The sequence below is a fragment of the Heterodontus francisci genome, chromosome 33 (assembly GCF_036365525.1).
Source record: "Heterodontus francisci isolate sHetFra1 chromosome 33, sHetFra1.hap1, whole genome shotgun sequence".
NCBI classification, from domain to species: Eukaryota; Metazoa; Chordata; class Chondrichthyes; order Heterodontiformes; family Heterodontidae; genus Heterodontus; species Heterodontus francisci.
Window position 1 is genome coordinate 55,203,771 of NC_090403.1, and position 22,642 is coordinate 55,226,412.

Below are 22,642 nucleotides of genomic sequence, written 5' to 3' on the forward strand. Positions count from 1 at the left end.
GTTGGTTCAGTTCTAAGTCAGTTTCTGTGCCAACAATTGATGCCAATGTCCTTTGTGTTAATGCAGAATAACATTCACAATAAATGATTAACAATTGCAGTGTTATCGCTGCAAATTTAATTAAGAAATAATGCAACAATTTTTCACCCATTTCTCCCTTCCCCCCATCTGCACAGCTAGTTAAAGCAGTCAGTGTATGAGCTACACAGAGTAGAAACGCTCCAGATTCAATACCCGGCCTGTGCTAAGTTAATTAAACACTGGCAGCAGTAGCGTTACAATTGGCATCAGTGGTCCTAGGTTAAGGAGGAGAAAATAAACCAGGATTATCATTAAGTCACAACCACTGCTGTGAGTGAATGTGTGTAAACATCAGGAAGAGACATGATTCAGCTTGTTTGTGACCTGTGATGCTCTTGCAGTTGAATAGCCTACCAACACTCACTTTCTAGATTGGCATATGATGATTGGCCAGTCTGAATCAACACTTTCAGCAGGGAAGGGTAAAGAGACAATTGGAAGGGGTGGGTAAAAGCATTGGGGTACCACTCAGCTAAACAGAACAGAAATATCCCAGGTTTAATCACTCCTCTAGGCTTTTACTCATTTAATAACACTTGATATAGATCCTTTCAAATTTAAGAGTTCCTTTCAAAATATGTGCTTGAGGGATCAAGATAAGATAGGAAAGAAATGGAAGGGAAGGATGGGAAGGGAGGGAGAAAAGGGATGCGAGGAGTCAAGAGAAAGAAAAGGAGGAAGTGAAAAAAGGAAAAGGATGGAAGAAAAGGAAGAAGCAAGGGAGAGAAGGGAAGAAGGGAGAAGGATAAAAGGAAGAGAGAAATGCAAAGAAAAGGAAGATGATGGGACTGGAGGAGGGTCTGGAGGGAAGGAAAGAAAAGAAGAATAGATAAAGTGAAGCAAAGGAAGGAAGGAGGAAAAGAAAAGGAAGGGACGAAGGATGGAAAGAGAAGGAAAAGGAGGGAGTGAATCAAGAGGGATCCCTGATGTTCATCACTCTACCATTGATGGCTGTGCCTTCAGCAGCCTTGGCCGTAAGCTCTAGAATTCCCTCTCTAAACCTTTCCACTTCTCCACCTCTATTTCCTCCTTTGACATTCCTTAAAAACATGCTGCTTTGATCAAGTTTTTGGTCACCAGTCCTAATACCTCCCTTGGTGTCAAAATACATTTGATAATGCTTCTGTGAAGAGCTTTGGAACATTTTACTATGTTCAAGGTGCTATATAAATGCAAGTTGTTGTTGATGTGTGCAGCATCTGCAATAAGAAAGATAAACTAGTGACACAAATAGAGATAAATGGTTTAGATCTAATCACCATTACAGAGACATGGTTACAAGGTGACTAAGGTTGGGAAATAAATATTCCAGGGTATACAACATTTCAATTAAGCAATTAAGAAGGCTAATGGTATGTTAGCCTTTATCGCAACAGGATTTGAGTACAAGAGTAGTGAAATCTTGCTTCAATTGTATAGAACCTTGGTTTGACCGCACCTGGAGAACTGTGTGCAGTTTTGGTCCCCTTACCTTTGGAAGGATATTATTGTCATAGAGGGAGTGCAACGAAGGTTGACCAGACTTGTTCCCGGGATGGCCGGACTGTCCTATGAAGAGAGATTGGGGAAACTGGGCCTGTATTCTCTAGCGTTTCGAGGAATGAGAGGTGACCTCATTGAAACCTATAAAATACTTAAAGGGATAGACAGGGTAGATGCAACTAAGATGTTTCCCCTTGTTAGGGAGTCTAGAACCCGGGGGACACAATTTCAATATAAGGGGGAAGCCACTTAGGACAGAGATGAGGAGAAATTTCTTTACTCAGAGGGTTGTGAATCTATGATGAGAGGTTAAGTAAATTGGGTATACACTCTCTGAAGTTTAGAAGAATGAGAGGTGATCTCATTGAAACATTCAAGATTCTGAAGGGGCTTGACAGGGTAGATAATGAGACATTGTATCCGCTGGGTGGGGAATTTAGAACAAGGGGCACAGTTTCAGGATAAGGGACCAATCATTTAGGACTGAGATGAGGCAAAATTTCTTCACTGAAAGGGTTGCAAATCTTTGGAATTCTCTACCTCAGATGGTTGTGGATGCACCATCACTGAATTTATTTCAGGCTGAGATAGACAGATTTTTGGTCTCTCAGGGAATCAAAGGATATGGCAGCAGGCGGGAAAGTGGAGTTGAAGCCCAAGAGCAGCCATGATCATACTAAATGGCGGAGTAGGCTCAATGGGCCACATGGTCTACTCCTGCTCCTATTTCTTATGCAACATCACTACATGCAATTGCTCACATTTATTCCTTTTAACTGCATCTTCCCAGCACCATTAGATCTGAGAAGTCAACGAGAGATGCCTGGAACCTCAAATGAAACTCCAGCAACAGGCAGCCAGAGTAAGGGAGAGCGAGTTAAGATGGAGGATTCTCCTAGCCATACCTATCAGTTTTACAAAGGTAAGAGTTTCCTATTTAACAAGCAAATAAATGGCAGGTGAGATCGTGGCCTTTGTTTAAAATACATGGTAAAAGTGATATCAGGTACTAAATACTCAACTGTCCAGGGCCCTGCAGGACTTATACCAGAATGGGCAATAATTACTCCTTGGTGACTCCTGGTACACAGACTAAGGGAGGAGAGGACATTCTTATCTGGAATCTTCCTGGCCCCTCGGAGGTGGGACAGCCGGGAAATTAGAATTAGAATTTTTTTTTTTTTAGAATTAGAATATTACAGCGCAGTACAGGCCCTTCGGCCCTCGATGTTGCGCCGATCATCTGACCTACACTATTCCATTTACATCCATATGTCTATCCAATGACCACTTAAATGCCCTTAAAGTTGGCGAGTCTACTACTGTTGCAGGCAGGGCGTTCCACGCCCCTACTACTCTCTGCGTAAAGAAACTACCTCTGACATCTGTCCTATATCTTTCACCCCTCAACTTAAAGCTATGTCCCCTCGTGTTTGCCATCCTCATCCGAGGAAAAAGACTCTCACTATCCACCCTATCTAACCCTCTGATTATCTTGTATGTCTCTATTAAGTCACCTCTCCTCCTCCTTCTCTCTAACGAAAACAACCCCAAGTCCCTCAGCCTTTCCTCGTAAGACCTTCCTTCCATACCAGGCAACATCCTAGTAAATCTCCTCTGCACCCTTTCCAAAGCTTCGACATCCTTCCTATAATGCGGTGACCAGAACTGCACGCAATACTCCAGGTGCGGCCTCACCAGAGTTTTGTACAGCTGCATCATGACCCCGTGGCTCCGAAACTCGATCCCTCTACTAATAAAGGCTAACACACCATATGCCTTCTTAACAGCCCTATTAACCTGGGTAGCAACTTTCAGGGATTTATGTACCTGGATACCAAGATCTCTCTGCTCATCTACACTACCAAGAATCTTCCCATTAGCCCAGTACTCTGCATTGCTGTTACTCCTTCCAAAGTGAATCACCTCACACTTCTCCGCATTAAACTCCATTTGCCATCTCTCAGCCCAGCTCTGCAGCCTATCTATGTCCCTCTGTACCCTACAACACCCTTCGACACTATCCACAACTCCACCGACCTTCGTGTCATCCGCAAATTTACTAACCCACCCTTCTACACCCTCATCCAGGTCGTTTATAAAAATGACAAACAGCAGTGGCCCCAAAACAGAACCTTGCGGTACACCACTAGTAACTAAACTCCAGGATGAACATTTGACATCAACCACCACCCTCTGTCTTCTTTCAGCTAGCCAATTTCTGATCCAAAGCTCTAAATCACCTTCAACCCCATACTTCCGTATTTTCTGCAATAGCCAACCGTGGGGAACCTTATCAAACGCCTTACTGAAATCCATATACACCACATCCACGGCTTTACCCTCATCCACCTGTTTGGTCACCTTCTCGAAAAACTCAATAATGTTTGTGAGGCACGACCTACCTTTCACAAAACCGTGCTGACTATCGCAAATGAACTTATTCTTTTCAAGATGATTATAAATCCTGTCTCTTATAACCTTTTCCAACATTTTACCCACAACCGAAGTAAGGCTCACAGGTCTATAATTACCAGGGCTGTCTCTACTCCCCTTCTTGAACAAGGGGACAACATTTGCTATCCTCCAGTCCTCCGGCACTACTCCTGTCGACAATGACGACTTAAAGATCAACAACAACGGCTCTGCAATCTCCTCCCTGGCTTCCCAGAGAATCCTAGGATAAATCCCATCTGGCCCAGGGGACTTATCTATTTTCACTCTTTCCAAAATTGCTAACACCTCCTCCTTGTGAATCTCAATCCCATCTAGCCTAGTAGGCTGTATCTCAGTAATCTCCTCGGCAACATTTTCTTTTTCTACTGTAAATACTGACGAAAAATATTCATTTAACGCTTCCCCTATCTCCTCTGATTCCGCACACAACTTCCCACTACTATCCTTGATTGGCCCTGTTCTAACTCTCGTCATTCGTTTATTCCTGATATACCTATAGAAAGCCTTAGGGTTTTCTTTGATCCTATCCGCCAATGACTTCTCGTGTCCTCTCCTTGCTCTTCTTAGCCCTCCCTTTAGATCCTTCCTGGCTAGCTTGTAACTCTCAAGCGCCCTAACTGAGCCTTCACGTCTCATCCTAACATAAGCCGCCCTCTTCCTCTTGACAAGCGCTTCAACTTCTTGAGTAAACCACGGCTCCCTCGCTCGACAACTTCCTCCCTGCCTGACAGGTACATACTTATCAAGGACACGCATTAGCTGCTCCTTGAATAAGCTCCACATTTCGTTTGTGCCCATCCCCTGCAGTTTCCTTCCCCATCCTACACATCCTAAATCTTGCCTAATCGCGTCATAATTTCCTTTCCCCCAGCTATAATTCTTGCCCTGCGGTATATACCTGTCCCTGCCCATCGCTAAGGTAAACCTAACCGAATTGTGATCACTATCGCCAAAGTGCTCACCTACATCTAAATCGAACACCTGGCCGGGTTCATTACCCAGTACCAAATCCAATGTGGCATCGCCCCTGGTTGGCCTGTCCACATACTGTGTCAGAAAACCCTCCTGCACACACTGGACAAAAACAGACCCATCTAAAGTCCTCGAACTATAGTATTTCCAGTCAATATTTGGAAAGTTAAAGTCCCCCATAGCCACTACCCTGTTACTCTCGCTCCTGTCGAGAATCATCTTCGCTATCCTTTCCTCTACATCTCTGGAACTATTCGGAGGTCTATAGAAAACTCCCAACAGGGTGACCTCTCCTCTCCTGTTTCTAACCTCGGCCCATACTACCTCAGTAGACGAGTCCTCAAACGTCCTTTCTGCCGCTGTAATACTTTCCTTGATTAACAATGCCACACCCCCCCCTCTTTTACCCTCTTCTCTGTTCTTTCTGAAACATCTAAATCCCGGAACCTGCAACATCCATTCCTGCCCCTGCTCTACCCATGTCTCTGAAATGGCCACAACATCAGGATCCCAGGTACCAACCCATGCTGCAAGCTCACCCACCTTATTCCGGATGCTCCTGGCATTGAAGTAGACACACTTTAAACCAAGTTCTTGCTTGCCAGTGCCCTCTTGCGTCCCTGTAACCTTATCCCCTACCTCCCTACTCTCAACAGCCTGTACACTGGAACTACAATTTACGTTCCCATTCCCCTGCTGATTTAGTTTAAACCCCCCCGAAGAGCACTAACAAATCTCCCCCCCAGGATATTGGTACCCCTCTGGTTCAGGTGAAGACCATCCTGTTTGTAGAGGTCCCACCTACCCCAGAAAGAGCCCCAATTATCCAGGAAACCAAAACCCTCCCTCCTACACCATCCCTGCAGCCACGTGTTCAACTCCTCTCTCTCCCTATTCCTCTCTTCGCTAGCACGTGGCACAGGCAACAACCCAGAGATAACAACTCTGGTTGTTCTCACTCTAAGCTTCCACCCTAGCTCCCTGAATTTCTGCCTTAAATCCCCATCTCTCTTCCTACCTATGTCGTTGGTGCCTATGTGGACCACGACTTGGGGGTGCTCCCCCTCCCCCTTAAGGATCCCAAAAACACGATCGGAGACATCACGTACCCTGGCACCTGGGAGGCAACACACCAACCGTGAGTCTCTCTCGTTCCCACAGAACCTCCTATCTGTTCCCCTAACTATGGAGTCCCCAATGACTAATGCTCTGCTCCTCTTCCCTTTTCCCTTCTGAGCAACAGGGACAGACTCTGTGCCAGAGACCTGCACCCCATTGCTTACCCCTGGTAAGTCGTCCCCCCCAACAGTATCCAAAACGGTATACCTGTTGTTGAGGGAAACGGCCACAGGGGATCCCTGCACTGCCTGCTGGTTCCCTTTCCTTCCCCTGACGGTAACCCATCTACCTACTTCTTTTACCTGAGGTGTGACTGCCTCCCTATAACTCCTGTCAATAATCCCCTCCGCCTCCCGAATGATCCGAAGTTCATCCAGCATCCAGATACTGGAAAGTATCAGGAAAACCCCATCAGGACGGCTCCCCGGCAGTGTCCCCCGTCAGATCAAGTTTCCCAGGGAAGGGATGTCATGGGAATCGACAGCCCACTCTAGGAAGGCGGGCAGCCAATCAATCCAACCAAGGCCCCAATCAAGGGCCATAATTCCACACAACAGAACTTTCCTGGTGTTGAATGATCACCGCTGAGTCGGGAGTCCAGCAACTACTTGGAGGTGGCCTCCCAGCGGCAGGTCGGAGGGCCGTTGGAGCCTCCTCTCAAACCCCCAATGACGGAATCACAAAGCTGAAATTGCCACAGCTGAAATCATTCCTGTGGAGGGGTTTCTCCCTCCACACTAATGGCCCTAACAACTCTTGAGCCATTTAAAAAAAACAACATATTCTGCAGCCAGCTGAAAGTGCCTCCGTTTTGAGATGTCCTCACGCTCAACTACTTGCCTCAGCAGCAGTCACCTCTCCTGGTAGGGCTGCCAGATGTCCAGTGCTGCGGGACCTCTCTTTGGGCCTCCCATGTCACTGTCCCGCCTGCCACCCTTAATTAGATAGCGAACACAGACGTGGCCAGTTAATTGGCCACTTCCTGTAAGATTGCAGCGCTATGAGGAGGTCAGACATCAGTGGGCTCGGGCCTGAAAATAGTTCTGACCCTCAATTATTTCCTACGTTTGGAGGATTCCAGTCCTCTTTGGTACATTGCTAGAATTATCTTACTTCTTTTTTTTTTATTAATTTGCACCCAAGATCAAGAGTAAAAGATAACAGAAAATGACTCCTTTGATGGCTCCCAAGTCAAAGTGTGGTGATGTGTGATACTGAGTCATAAAGACATAAGAAATAGCAGAAGTAGGCCATTCAGCCCTTCGTGCCTACTTCACCATTTAATAAGATCATGGCTCATTTTCTACCTCAATTCCAACTTCCTGCACTATCTCCATATCCCTTAATTCTCTTTGTACCCAAAAATCTATCGATCACTGTCTTAAGTATCTTTAGCCTCCTTGTCTCGACAGACAATGGGTAAGCGCCTAGAGGTGGTCAGTGGTTTGTGGAGCAGCGCCTGGGGTGGCTATAAAGGCCAATTCTAGAGTGACAGACTCTTCCACAGGCGTTGCAGATAAAATTGGTTGTCGGGGCTGTTACACAGTTGGCTCTCTCCTTGCCCTTCTGTCTCTTTTCCTGCCAACTGCTAAATCTCTTCGACTCGCCTCTCTTTAGCCCCGCCTTTATAGCTGTCCGTCAGCTCTGACGATCGCTGGCAATTAACTCCCACGACTTGTGGTCAATGTCGCAGGACTTCATGTCGCGTTTACTCAAGTATGCTCAATAACTAAGTATCCACAGCTCTATCAGGTAAAGAATTCACACTCATATTCTGAGACTGTCACCCCTAGGTCTAGATTCCCCAGCCAGGAGAAACATCGTCCCAGCAGCTGCCCTGTGAAGCCCCTTAAAAATTATATATGTTTCAATTATATCACCTCTCATTCTTCTAAATCCTAGGGAATCTAGACCTAGTCACAAAGAACAAGCTGGCATTTTTGATGCCTGCTCTACACTGAGCTGATCTCAATTGGTGCATAGAAATTGCAATCAGCATCCTTGGAATATGGAGGGAGTGGGATCAGAAAAGAAATCAATCGGGGTTTCTCAATCATGACTGCCACTGAGTGACCCTCCTAGTACTCGTGTGCATGGGTGTCAGATGGGAACAGGGTCACACTCGGCTATGATGCCCCCTTGGGTTGAATAGCCTGCCGACCCTTACTGTCTAGGTTCACCCTAGAATAGCACTTGCTTACGGTATCAGAGGATGACTATGGAACCCACACCTCAGCATGATTTAGATTTCCAAGAAAGGGGAGAAAATTGACTAAAAACATTTAAAAGGTCTTCCTGGATGGCTCAGTGATTAAATCCACCATTTGATTTGCAACTGAGCTCTGCAAGCCTGATCTGTGCTGAGTTAGCTCGTCAGCTGGACACAGATGAGCTTCAGCATCACCATGTCGGGAGAGCTGAAAGCGGTTTCCAATGGCACTCCACAGGGCTCAGTGTTGGGTCCCTTGCTGTTTTTGGTGTATATTAATGATTTGGACTTAAATGTGGGAGGCACGATTGGGAAATTTGCAGATGACACAAAACTTGACTGTGTAGTTGCTATTGAAGAGGACAGCTGTAGAACAGAATTATATCAATGGTTTGCTTGAGTGGGCGGGAAAGTGGAAAATGGAACTCAGTCCAGTAAAGTGTGAGGAAATACATTTGGGGAGTGCAATCAAAGCAAGGGAATACAAAATAAATGGGAGAATATTCAGAGGGTAGAAGAAGTGAGAGACCTTGGATTGCATGTCCACAGGTCCCTGAAGGTGGTAGGACAGGTAGATAGAGTGGTGCAGAAGGCATATGGATTGCTTTCCTTTATTGGCCAAGCTATAGAATTCAAAAGCAGGGATGTGATGCTGGAACTGTATAAGACGCTGGTTAGGCCACAGCTGGAATATTGCGTACAGTTCTGGTCACCACATTACATCAAGGACAAAATTGCTCTGCAGAGAGTACAGAGGAGATTTACAAGAATGTTGCCTGGGCTTGAAAGTTGCAGCTATGAGGAAAGATTGGATTGGCAAGGGTTGTTTTCCTCGGAACCGAGGAGGCTGAGGGGTGACTTAAATGAGGTGCACAAAATTATGAGGGGCCTGGAGAGAGCAGACAGGAAGGATCGGTTTCCCCTAGCAGAGAGGTGAATTACCAGGGGGCACAAATTTAAGGTGACTGGTAGAAAGATTAGAGGGAACATGAGGAAAAACGTTTTCACCCAGAGGGTAGCGCGTGTCTGGAATTCACTGCCCGGATCGGTGGTGGAGGCAGAGACCCTCAAATCATTTAAAAGGTACCTGAACATGCACCTGAAGTGCTGTAACCTGCAAGGCTATGGACCAGGTGCTGGAAGGTGGGATTAGATTGGGCGGCTAGTTTTCTCAGCTGGCGCAGACACGATGGGCAGAATGGCCTCCTTCTGTGCTGTAACTTTTCTATGGTTCTAGACGGGGATGGGGGTTAAGCAGACAGGGTTTCTAATCCCAATCACTACTCAGTGACCTGTTCCGTTAAATGTCCATCTATGACCAGCGGGTAAGGATAGATTTGTGCTGGCTTGTGACGCTCACCTAGCTGAATAGCTTGTTAACACTCAGGGCTGCAAAACCTCATGGAATTCTAATTCCAGCAAGAGCCAAGAAAGGGGAGGAGGAAACTGATTTTTCTTTAAGTCTCCTTTGGAGGTTTAACGCACATGGTGGAGGTTCAGACAGTATGAGAACAACAGAATAGGAGCAGCTCCTAAACCAGCAGACAGATCTTCATTACACTTAGTATGTGAGGTCCCCGGAGAGGGAAAGTTACTTGTTCGTCTGTAAACTTAACACCGAGATTGGAGTTCACATTTTAGTTTTATAAAAAGATTTACATTTATATAGTGCCTTTCACGACCTCAGGATGGCCAAAGCGTTTTATGGCCAATTAAGTACTTTTAAAGTGTCGTCACTGTTGTAACATAGGAAATGCGGCAGCCAATTTTCACACAGCAAGCTCCCACGAATAGCAATGTGATAATGGCAAGATTAATTTATATATTTTTTTAGTGATATTGGTTAAGGGATAAATATTGGCCAGAAAACTGTGGAGAACTCCCCTGTTCTTCCTCAAAATAGTGATAAGGGAACATTTACATCCAACACAGAGGGCAAACAGGGCCTTGGCTTACCTTATCATCCAAAAGACGGCACCTTGGACAGTGCAACGCTCCCTCGGTATTGCACTGGGAGTGTCAGCCTGGAATTTGTGCTCAAGACTCTAGAGTGGGATGAGCCCACTCGGTGGTTAGAGTACTACCAACTGAGCCACAGCTGTCCACATTTATTCATTTATTTTTGAAGGAATTATTATGGGCTCTTCGAACTTTCTAAAGTTTGTAGCAGTCACCTGATTTTTTGTTTATACCAAAAGTTCCTTCAGATCAACAGTTTACCTCAGACTCATCAGACACCTCATCTGATGAAGGCACAATGACGCAGCCTGTGATTCATCGGGTAGCAAGCGCCCATCACACTGTAAAACGAATCAAGCAAGAAGAAAGCCCTCAACAGGCCTGCCACAGTTACTCATTCTACAGAGGTGAGATCTTTTTGCCTTTGATTTTCTCTCCCTGTAATCAGAGCAGCGAAGCCCTGTCTATCAAATAGGACTCTCTCAGTTTCTGCTCATTCGTTTTCTCATATTAATAAGACACTGAGCTTATAAATGAAAGTGGTTTGGATTGTTTGAATTAATATGGAACAGTGACTTCTAGCAGCCCCTTAAAAGCCAATGTCATGGTTTTCATGGAAAATCAAAACAAAATCAAGGAATCAATCCTCAACACTAATAAGTCCCAGAATGTCCCTCCATTAGAAGTGAAATTTGACTTATTCATCCACTGCATAAACTAGCAGCCCCATATTCTGTGATATGCCAACTGAGAACGTACAACAACAACAATGCGCATGTATATAGTCCCTTCAACATAAAAAGATGCCCCAGGTGCTTCATGGAAATGTAAAAGAAAAACAGACAGTGTTTCAAAGAATAAAGATTAGAGGGGGGTGTTAAAGAACTTGGCCAAAGAGATGAGTTTTATGGAAGGTCTTGAAAGAGGTAGTGAGGTTTAAGGAGGGAAATACACTGTGTGCGACCAACATGACAGAAAGCATGACCACCAGTGGGGCAAAAGGAGCAGGGGGTCCACAAGAGGTCAGAGTCAGATGAACAGAGTTCGGAAGGTTGTAGCGCTCGAGGAGTTTAGGGAAGGGCGAGGTCATGAAAGAATTTAAATACAGGGATGAGAATTTTAAAAACAAGCTTTTGATGGGGCGTAGGAGTCGATTTGATCATCAAAGTTGGTTGGATTGGACGAGCAGCAGTGGAAGGGCCAAGAGAGATGGTGGACAGGCTGAGTATCATCAACCCAAGTGTAGAAGCTGACCCCATGTCTGCAGATGATGTATGCATGTCGAAGTGGAGAAGGACAGGATCAAGGATGGATCGATGAGGGGCTTCCAAGGTGACACTGCGGGGCGAGAAGAGAAACTGTTGCTGGAGATACCCTGGCTACAATCATACAAAACAAGACTAGAAACGAGCAAGGGAAGTTCTACTGAGCTGGAGAATGGAAAAGAGGCATTGGAGGAATATGGTGTGATTGACTGTGTTGACTGCAGAGAGGTCGAGGAGGATGAGGAGGGATAACACACCACAATCACAATCACAGAAAATATTGTTTATGAATTTGGGTAAGGCCATTTCAATGCTTGAGGAGGGGTGACAACCTGGCTAGAAGGATTTAAGGAAGGAGTTGGGGAGATATGTCCCCAGGTTTGGGAGGCAACAATGTGTTCCAGGATCTTGGAGGTTGAAGGTGGGTTCTTGAGGAAAGCGTGAAGACTGTGGGTTTGAAAGGGAGAGGGAACCATTTATAATGCCAGCTAGCTTGCAGATCCAGGTGTTTAATGGGAATGGGGTTAAGAGAGCAGATGCCAGTCTTGTGGTTAAGATGAAATTGGAAAGGGCTAGGGGAAGAAGCCAGAGTGAAGTGGGGGTTCATGGCTGGGGGAGGTTTGGCTTGGTGGTCAAAAAGAGGGAAAGCAGCAGAGATATCTGAATGATTCATTTCTATCGTGATGACAAATCCATGAATTTTTGGAACTTGTTAGAGGTGAGGCAGCAGTATAGAAGATTTAAGGAGGTAGCTGGTAATAGAGAAAAGGAGCCTTGAATTATCTTTGCCATGTAATCTTGTATGTCTTCCTGAGAGGGCAGACAGTACCTCAGTTTAACGTCTCATCCAAAAGAGGGCATCTCTGACTGTGTAGCACTCCCTCAGTATTGTCCTGAAGTGTCAGCTTCGATCATGTTTTCAAGTCTCTGGAGTGGGGCTCCACAACCTTATGACTCAAATGCAAGAGTGCTACTACTAAACCAAAGCTTACATGGCTAGATGGAGGGATAGATAAATAGATAGTAGGGATCCCTAAACACTAGGTTTCACAGTGTTCCATGTTGTGCAAAGCAAAGTTTAGCCCAGATTCCTACTCCTGCTTTCCAGTGACCCCTATCAAAACCTCTAGGTGTCCAGATGTGTGATGAAAGAAGGATTGGATTTGACTGTGATTGCCATCACTCACTGTCTGGCTCAAAACTGAAGAACCAGTGACTTGGGCTAGGTAGCAGAGGGCTGCTGATGCCTGTGAAACTAGCTCAGCAAGAGTCTGCAGAGGAGAGGGAAAGAGAAGAAAACTAGAAAGGCAAAATTCCCAGGCGCTGTTAAAATTCACTGCTGGTCACCACTGTGTTGAGGGAAAAATGCAGGTAGAATGGGCATTAATTCACCTGCCTGTAGACAACTTCCATTCAAAAGTAATTGTGTTCCATCTGACAGAGCCGGAAGAGTTACTAGGTCACAGACACAAACCAAGCCCGTCAGACAATCCCTCGGATGAGATCATGAGGACCAAGACCCCAATTTATCGCACAATTGCTGGAACCAACAGGCATGAGCGGATATTGCAAGAGGAAGAGTCCCTGTCCAAAGAGCATCAGAGCCAAAGCATTCCTTCTTACAAAGGTACAGTCACTGTACAAACCCGCTGACTGTAAACTTTTCTCTTGTGGTTAAACTGTGGCTCAGTGGTAGCACTTTTGCTTCTGAATCAGAAGGTTGTGGGTTCAACTTCCACTCTGGAGACTTAGGTTGACAGTCCAGTACAGTATGTAGGGTAGGTCGTGAGGTCATGAAAGATACTATATAAATCCAAGTCTTTCTAAAGCCATTCCCAAGGGATCAGGATCCTGGCATCCAATAGTTTCCTTTCTGTAGTTTAGGAAATACAACAAACTGAATTATATTTAAGCATTAGTTTGACTCATTTGGAAGCACTCTTGTCTCGGGATCAGAAGCAGGATTTGAGCACATAATCTGATTGATGTTCCAACGTAGCATTGGGGCAATACCATTGTTGGACGTGAAAGGGTAGGGGAGAGGGGTTTAAGAAAGCAGCTGGCAATAGGGAAAAAGAGGCTCGTGTTATCTTTGCTCTCCAGGAGGATCTTGCAGTAATTTTTTTTATAAAGAATTTATAGAATGATTTCCTGCCCATGCAGAAAGATTTTTTTTTTATTGATACATAAAGAAAAAATAAAGAGAAAACTTGCATGTTTCACAGGTTCAGGATATGCCAAACAGCAAACAACCAATGAAGTACTTTTAAAGTATAGACACCACTGTAAAACATGTGGCAGTCAATTTGCATGCAGCAAGCTTCCATAAACCACACAGCGATAATGACCAGGAAGACCTATTTTTATTAATGTTGATTGGATAAATATTGGCCAGGTCACTGAGGATAACTCCCCTGCTCTTCTTCAAAACAGTGCTACGGAATCTTTTACATTCACCTTAGAGAACAGATGGGGCCTTTGTTTACCATCTCCAGATTTTTATGCTCAAGTCTCTGGAGTGGGACGGAAACCTATAACCTTCTGACTCAGAGGCAAGGGTGCTACCCACTGAGCCACGGCTAACACAAGTTCACAAGCAAAGACTTGCCCCCTCGGTCAAGCTTTAGCCACAGCTGACATGCAAGTAACAATGCCTCAGTGTTAATTGGCACCATTGGGCTAGGAAGGTAAGGAGAGAAGAAAAAAGTAAAAACTATTTCTTGCATTGTTCTTTCTCTCAGGAAAACAGACACTGGCGCAAGTGCTTCAGCAGTTGGGGGCCCAGCTCCCCTCTCGGGGCTCATACAGTGAGCTCCCAGGGTCACACTCTTTCAATCCGGCAGCAGAACTTTCTCGCAACCAGTATGGAGGGCAGGCGTGGGAGGACTCCACGTCCAAGAAGAGAAGTCAGTTTTACAAAGGTACATTCATGAGGTAGAATTTCAATGAACCATGAAGCACTCTCCCAGATAGAAGATAGAATTTCCAGCCAGCATCAGTCATGTACACAGCCCTACCTAATTCCTCCTATTCACCCATCACCCACTGTGCTCACTGACCCACACTGACTCCTGATCTGGCAAAGCCTCAATTTTAAAATTCTCATCCTTGCATTTAAATTCCTCCATGGCCTTGCCCTTCCTGTCTCTAACTTTCTCCAGGCCCACAACCCTCTGTGATCTCTGCGCTCCTCCAATTCTGGGCCCTTGCACATACCTGAATTTCAATGCTCTATGAATGGCTGTTGTGCCTTCAGCTGCCTGGGCCTTAAGGTCTGGAATTCCCTCGCTAAACCTCTTCACTTCTGTATTTTTCTCTCCTTCTCTAAGTTGCTCCTTAACACCTACCTCTTTGAGCAAGTTTTTGGTCACCTGTCCTAATATCTTTATGTGGCCTGGTGTATTATTTTGTTTGATAACAGCACTGTGAAGTGACTTGCGATGTTTTACTTTGTTAAAGGTGCGAAATAAATGCAGATTTTTGTTGTGCTGTTTTAACTTTGTCATCAAATTTGTTTTGAGGGCATTAAGCATCCATACAAGCACAGTGCTGACTGGAAAGTTTATCTTTCTAAGTAAATCCAGTGTGGTACTAACTCGTACTGATCAAGGAGGCCCTAATCTGGTCATTAGTGGACTGGAACCAGAAAAACTGCCAGGTTAAAAACCCAACTGGTTCATTAATGTCCTTCAGGAAGGTAACCTGCCACCCCTACCTGGTCTGGCCTGCATGGTTGATTTCTATTGCCTTTAAGGTAACAAGGGTTAGATAATAAATGTGGCTTTGCCAGAATCACCCATATTCTGAGAACAAACAAAATAAAAAGTTTAATCTCCGGTCTGTGCTGAGTTAGCTCATGAAATAATCAAAAAGGCTAATAGAATGTTAGCTTTTATGTCATGGGGGCTGGAATAAAGAGGGGAGAAGGGGAGAAGCTATGCTACAGTTGTACAGAACTTTCGAATATTGTGTTCAGTTTTGGGCACCGCCTGTCAGGAAGGACATGTTGGCCTTAGAGGGGGTACAGCACAGATTCACCAGAATGATATTGGGGTTTAAACAGTTATAAGGACAGCTTGTATAAACTTGGATTGTATTCCCTTGAGTTTAGAATCTAATTGAACTGTTTAAAATGATAAAAGGATTCAATAGGGTGGATATAGAGAAACGATTTCCTTTGAAGGGGGGAATCCAGAACAAGGGGGCATAACCTTAAAATTAGAGGCAGACTGTTCAGGGGCGATGTCAGGAAGCACTTCTTCACACAAAGGGGAGTGGAAATCTGGAACTCTCTCCCCCAAAGGGCTGTGGATGTTGGGGTCAATTGAAATTTTCAAGACCGAGAGGGACAGATTTTAGTTGGGTAAGGGCATTAAAGGGATATGGATCAAAAACAGATAAATGGAGTTGATGTACAGATCAGTCATGATCTAATTAAATGGTGGGACAGGCGCAGGGGGGTTGAATGGTCTCCTCCTGTTCCTATGTTCTTCAGCTAGACATCAACTTGAGTAAAAGTGCTGGGGCTGAGGGCTCAAATTAATTGTGGGTTCAGCACTCACTAAATTCTAAATATGAACTTCCCTTGATGATCTCACTGAGACCTGGCACTGCTTGCTGAAGTAAAATAACAAAGTTCAGAAGGTTCCAGGTTTCCTTTAAAATGTGTGCTGAGTTAACTGATCTCAGTCACATGCAGCAGTGGCGCCACTACAACTGAGGTCAGCCCTGTGGGCTCAAGAAGATATGGCAGCTACCGCTCAATAGCCAATGACCCCTCCCAGAAGTTGCATGCATATGGACGAGTGATGCCCTTAAATAGCCTGCCAACACCACAGCCTCAACTTTCCAATCACTGTCATTTAAATGAATGGCTGAGCGTTAAGGGAAACAGCTAGCAGTCTCAAAGACACAATCGTGTATTGTTGAAATTGGTGGTTTGCTGCCCTTGTACATTAGGAACAGGTTACAGTGAACACTGATTCACTGAATTCCTTCAAGTGAGAGCTGAACCGGTTTCTGGATGGAGTGGTGATCATCTTGTACAAGAGGTGGGTACCTGGGAACATCAGTCAGGTCCAGGGTGATCTCCCGGACTCACTTCAATCATATCGGCGGTGGGGGCAGGGGCCAGAGAGGAAATTGCTAGATTTTTCCCCCTAATGCACTTAGTTTTTTCCACCCTTCTAAGGGGATTATGTGATGGGGTGGGGAGTGTCTGCATGGGGCATCGCAACTGTATGGGGTAGGCTAGATGGACAGGTGGGTCTTTTCCATTCTGTCAATTTCATATGCATGTTCTTATCTTAACCTGTTTAAAATGAATAGGTTACCATCAGTGTTAATACAACTACAGTCACAAAAAGCTAAGCTTAATGGTCCAGGCTTATACATAAGGAATGACTTAGGCAAGGTGCACAGAGCACCCAATGCACATGAAACCCGCAACCCATCACGAAGCAGAATCTCTGTGAAAGTTTAACTGTATGTATTTTCCATTCTGTTTTGATGCTTTAGGTGAGAACAGCTGTAAAGGAGGCCTCCACTCTGCCAAAAAAAGCACAGCTGAAGTCAAGGTCCAAGAGGAATGCTTTAAAAAGGCTGAGCAAGCTGCAACGTGTGCTCTTCGCAATGTGTATTTTGCAGCCAAAGAGATGATCCCCAACTCCTCAACTGAAGCTCTGAATGAGCTGTGCTTGATTCAAGGTCTCACTGACCTGGCTGGACTTCACTCGGACAAACTCGTCTCCTATGATCAGTCGATCGAGGAATTCCAGCAGGCCATCGCTGAAGTAACGGATGAAGGAATCTTGAAAAGGGCACGGTCCAGTAACTGTTTCAGCATCCTGATAGATGAGTCTGAAGACTGTTTCACCGAGCCATGCCTGTTCCTGTACCTCCGAATCATCGAGCATGTTGCAGGAGGGTACGAGCCCAAAACTTACTTCTTGGCAGTCAAAAAACTGCAGGAGGACGTCACGGCGGATAAGATCACGGCAGAGTTAGCCGACGTGTTCAAAGAGAAAGATCTAGACATGAAACAGATGTGTGGATTTGCGATTGATGGTGCTGCTGTCACAGCTGAATGCAAGAACAGTGTCATCACTCAGTTAAAAGCACAGGCACCTGGTCTCTTATCCATCCGCTGCATTGCTCATCGATTAGCCCTCAGCAGCGTGTCTGCTGCAGACACTGTCCCTTACCTGGTGAAGTACCAACAAATTCTTGACTCTGTTTATAAACACTTTGTCGATTTGCCAAAGAACAGGGATGGGCTTGAGGCCATACAAAAGATACTGAGAAACACACACAAACAGAGCAGCCCTTTCAAAGATATCTTTCCATCCAGGTGGCTTACAGTCAGAGCATCGGTTGAAGCTGTAATCCGCAACTTTGGCAACCTTGTCTCAGCGCTCCAGAACAGTCGGTCGGCCAGAGGTGCCGGACTAGCAAAGACTATGTGCACCTACAAATTTTTGCATTGTAGTCATTTTTTGGCTGACATTCTCCACCAGCTATACATTCTTTGTAAAAGTTACCAGACCTCCAGCGTTGACTTCTCAATTGTGCACCCCCTGTTGAAATCAACGGTTACCACGATTAATAAGTTGAGTGCTGAAAGCACCGGCGAGATGCTCAAGAACCTCCTGGCTGCACTACCACCTAACATGTGGGATGACAGCCTCTCTGACTGCTCCTTTACCTTTCAGAACCACCGGATAAAAGGAGGTCACCGCCAGCGGGCAGAGGCGGAAAGCACCTGCAGAATTTTCCTTGAGAATCTCACCCGCGACCTTAAGGCCAGGTTCTCAGAATCCAACGATGCAGCCACCATGACAGCGATGACTGCGATATTCGACCCTGCACACGCCTCTGACTCCAAGAATAGGCACATCCAAACCGTAACTGATTACCTGTCCTCGCTTTCAGACGACAGTGACAAAGACGATTTTGAAATGAGCTGCAAACAGGAGCTGGTCAGCTTTATGAACTTTGTAGAGTCTCAGCCCGGCGTTCACGCACTCACTAGTGCGAAGGATGTGTGCGAGCTCGCGCTCAAGCAGAAACTGATGTTCCCCGTTGTCAGTTCACTAGCGGAACGGTACCTGGCTTTGCCAATTCCCAGTGCAGATCTGATGGGTGCATTCAGTAGACAACACATGTTGAGGACCAAACTTGGGAACTCACTGACCAGCAAGTCGCTGGAGAACCTGATCAAGATTGCAATCCATGGCCCTCCAATCAAGGAATTCAACTTTGTCGCTGCCTATTCCAAGTGGGCCTCTAGCAAAGCCAACAAGGTGCAGCAGCAAAAGAGTTAGAGGTTTGCAGAGACTGTAACTTGTGCTGGTTCTTTCTTCTAATTGCTTGTTGTAAGCGAGAAGGAAAAGTAGGGAAGCCTATCTGCAGGCAAAGCCTTGGAATCCCTAAATATAACACAGCTTCTTAACAAAACAAGAGTTTTCTAGTAGACACTGTGGGCAAAGAAAATCTGTAATCTGGCCAAAAACCTTTCCTCCCCTCCTGTTCTTTTTGTTTCTAAAAGTCGACCCTATTGATAACAAGTTGCGTAGACTTCCCCATTTCTGATAATACTGTCACCCCTCAAACCTCATGCCATTCCAGTAACAGAGTGACCAATACCATCCCTTTAAAGGAATGAAAGGCTTGCAGTTTATAACAGCACTTTTTCACATCTCTCAGAAACACTTCAAAGCATCTCACAAATAACAAACTGTTTTGTAGTGTTTTGTAGCCTGCTCTTGTGTATGCAACCAAAGTAGCCATTTTGCGGACAGGAAGATCTCACAAACAGGAATGAATTTAATAATTAGCTTGGGTGTTTGTCAAGTTAGAAAAGCTGGCCAGAAAAATAGAGTTGAGTAATTCAATGTCAATGCTTTTCATTTTTTTAAAAAGCTCTCAGTTTCAAATTTATTTAGCCCCTTCCTTTGTTAGGCCTCTCTGCATCACACACACCTCCTCCCTCTCTCACATGCTAAAAGAAGGCAGAGAAGCAACTAAGATATTGATGAAAACAGCCTGCACATGGCATCACAAGGGTTGCCAGCTCTGGCTGGATGTATTCTTGGAGCTGACAATACATGACCTCCTCTCTCCAATGGCCCCCAACCCCACATTCTCCCATTGGTCAACATGTCCATTATCATGGAGCTCCGTCTTCCCACAGCAAATTGGAAAACAGGTTCTTTGTTACCCGATTAGATGTTTCTTGACTGACAATCGAACAGCCTTTTCTTTTCCATCATCAATATTTTTATAACTAATAAAAAAAGAGAATTATTCTTTTTAAATTTCCCTATGATTTTTCTCCTGGGTTTGCTCCCAGCAATGTACTGGAGAGTAATGTTCAATTCCTGGGGATTCTAGGGCAATTCTGGAGGGTTGACAACCCAGGCAACACTCACAGGCTGCACTCGGCAGCATTGTCTATCTTCCATGGTTACCTGTCGTATCTTCTATTTGTGTTGTTGTGGTGCAGAGCTGCATTCAGAGAGCGACAGTAGTCCTGACAGTGCTGTGGCAATGCAAAATTGCCTGTCTCTGTGCATGAGCTTGAAGAGCCAATGGCAGCGGGCTGTTCAGTAGGCATGAGGGAGATATTTCCTGGCGTGCACTTCCAGCATGGGTCACTGGATAGTGATTCCAAAGAGCAGCCCTGGCTGATATTTCCCCTTCCTTGCCCAGGGAGGCAGAGACCAAGCATAGTTTCTCAGCTGTCACCATGACTGAGGAATGTTAAGCAAGGACAACACCCCTGCTCTTCTTCAAATATTGCCATTCGAACTTTAAACACTTGCATTTCTACAGCACCTTTCACGACCTCAGGACATCCCACAGTACTTTACAGCTAATTGAGTAGATTTTGAAGTATATCACTGCTGTAATGCAAGAAATGCAGCAGGCGATTTGCATACAACATGCTCCCAAAAACAGTAATGTTAATATAACTCTTCAATTAAATGAAGATAATCTATTTTAGTGGAATTAGTTGAGGATAAACATTGGCAGGACACCAGGGAGAACTCCCCTGATCTTCTTCAAAATAGTGTTATGGAATCTTTTATGTTCACCCGAGAGGGCAGACAAGGCCCCAGTTCATCTCATCCAAAAGATGGCACCTCCAATAGTGCAGCACTCCCTCAGTACCGCATTGGAGTGTCAATCTAGATTATGGGTTCAAGTCTCTGGAATCTTTAGCACTGTTTTCTGTATGATTGACACAAACTAATCAAGTGTTCTGCTGAATCGGAAGCATTTATTCATGGAGGCATCAGCTTTCTGTTAAAATTGTGAATTCCAATCATATCTCTTCACAGTTTTGTTTTTTGAAAAAAAGGAAGACTGCCTTTAATGTTACCTAGGCTGGAATTATACTGCTCCCTACAGGAGCAGGGTGGTGGGTGGTCATGAAATTGAGTGGGAGGCGGGGGGGGGGGGGGGGAGGGTGCCGTTCCCAATGCCTTCCCCACCCTTGCTGCAATTTTACCAGAACAGCGGCAAGAAACGCCCGCCTGCAATCAAGACCCTTAAGTAGCCGATTAACTGGCACTTAAGGGCTTCCTCCTGCTGCCACTGGTATTTTACGAGCGGCGACTGAGGTCCCCAAGAGGCCTCCAAGTAAAACCTGGCAGCCTCCTTGTGGGCTGGGGGGAGCCCTCCTGATCAGGCACACTGTGCTCCATGGTAAAGGCCCGCTTGGGTATGAAATTGAAACCCAACCCGAACCCGAACCGGGCCCAAGTCCTTTGATTTATTCCTGCACCTGACCCGACTACCGTAACAAAGTTAATTATATCAAACAGGTTATTGTGCTCTACCTTGTTCAAATGTTGTGATCCTCTGTTCTGGCAGCAAGCTATTCCTGCAGAATTGTGCAGAAGTTCCCTCCCTGAGCAAGGCACCATTGTGACGGCGTCCAGCCCGACCCGACCCGAGCCCGAATGCCGGACCCAGAAGAGAGACCCGACCTGATTTGAACCCGACACATCGTCGGCTCTGGTCGGGTTCGAGTTGGGTAGCCATGCTTTTCCCCCTGAAGGGCCAGCCCCACAGCCCAACCCCCACACTGCACAACACCACCGCCCCCCCCCAACCAACCGACCCCCCCACCCCCTTGCCTAGCCAGAGCCCGGCTGATTGTCCCCGGCGAGGCCCCAAAACCTACCTCTCTTCTGGGGCCGCTGTCCACAATCCTGCTGTTGTCTGGTTTTAGTCCCAGCAGTAGCCACTGCTCCTGGTGGCGCTGTTGTCACTGAGAGCTGCTGGCCTGCTGATTGGCTGGCAGTTCCATTAGGCGGGACTTCCTGCCTCAGAAAGATGGAAGTCCTGCCCAAGTCTAATTAAGGGACTGGGGAGTGTAAAATCCTGGCGTGGCTCCTCAGGCCCAGCAGAGGCAGGCCCGCCCCCAACATTTTGGGCAGTAGGCGGGGCCTCCCACCCAACGTAAACTTCCGGCACTAACTTGCATACTAGTATATCACAAGTTATGAGAATATTAAAGGATTTTGAGGGGAACTGGATGCTCTGGTAAGTTGGAACACTGGCCTTTTATATTGGGACTGTAGTTCAAACTCTGCGTGGACTGAAGGGATGAGAAACTATGCTCTGTTGGCTACGGGTGTCAGAATTGTACAGCAGAGGAGGCCATTCATTGCCCATCATGCCTGTGCCAACTCTTTGAAAGAGCAATTCAATTAGTTCCACTCCCTTGCCCTTTCCCTATAGCCCTGCAAATTTTTCCTTTTCAAGCATTTATCCAGTTCTCTTCAGAAAGCTGCCACTGAATCTGCTTCCATCATCCTTTCAGGAAGTGCATTCCAAATCATAACAATTGCATGGGGCAGTCCCAGGCTACTTTCCATTAGGTGTTGTCCCCTAGCAAAAAAACTGCTCCTAATTTAGCAACCTCACCCAGAAGTTACAATGGCTGGTGTCAGGAATGGAAGACGGTGCTTCAGATTAAAGTATATTGTGGAGGGCAGCGTGAAGGAGACCTCACTGCATTGTATCTGAAATTAAAGCTGTCGCTTCTGCCAGCAAAGATGTCTTTCACTTTGAGTTCAAAATTCATCCA

General features: G+C 45.7%; 2 protein-coding genes across 9 annotated transcripts in view; one reads left to right on the top strand and one right to left on the bottom strand.

Moving 5' to 3' along the window:
* The window catches only part of LOC137348235 (uncharacterized protein C17orf113-like), a 74,926-nt gene extending 53,926 nt beyond the window's left edge, over window positions 1–21,000 (top strand). For 6 of the 7 annotated variants that reach the window (XM_068013614.1, XM_068013615.1, XM_068013617.1 and 3 more), the window contains 5 exons: window positions 2,354–2,485; window positions 10,519–10,686; window positions 12,986–13,171; window positions 14,286–14,465; window positions 17,062–21,000. In XM_068013614.1, the coding sequence (XP_067869715.1) occupies window positions 2,354–2,485; window positions 10,519–10,686; window positions 12,986–13,171; window positions 14,286–14,465; window positions 17,062–18,866 (2,471 nt within the window). In that variant the 3' untranslated portion in view covers window positions 18,867–21,000. The remainder of the gene's footprint in view (window positions 1–2,353; window positions 2,486–10,518; window positions 10,687–12,985; window positions 13,172–14,285; window positions 14,466–17,061) is intronic. The other variant, XM_068013619.1, reaches the window with a different exon arrangement.
* The window catches only part of LOC137348236 (sorting nexin-11-like), a 128,080-nt gene that overhangs the window by 65,434 nt on the left and 40,004 nt on the right, over window positions 1–22,642 (bottom strand). The window lies entirely within an intron of this gene.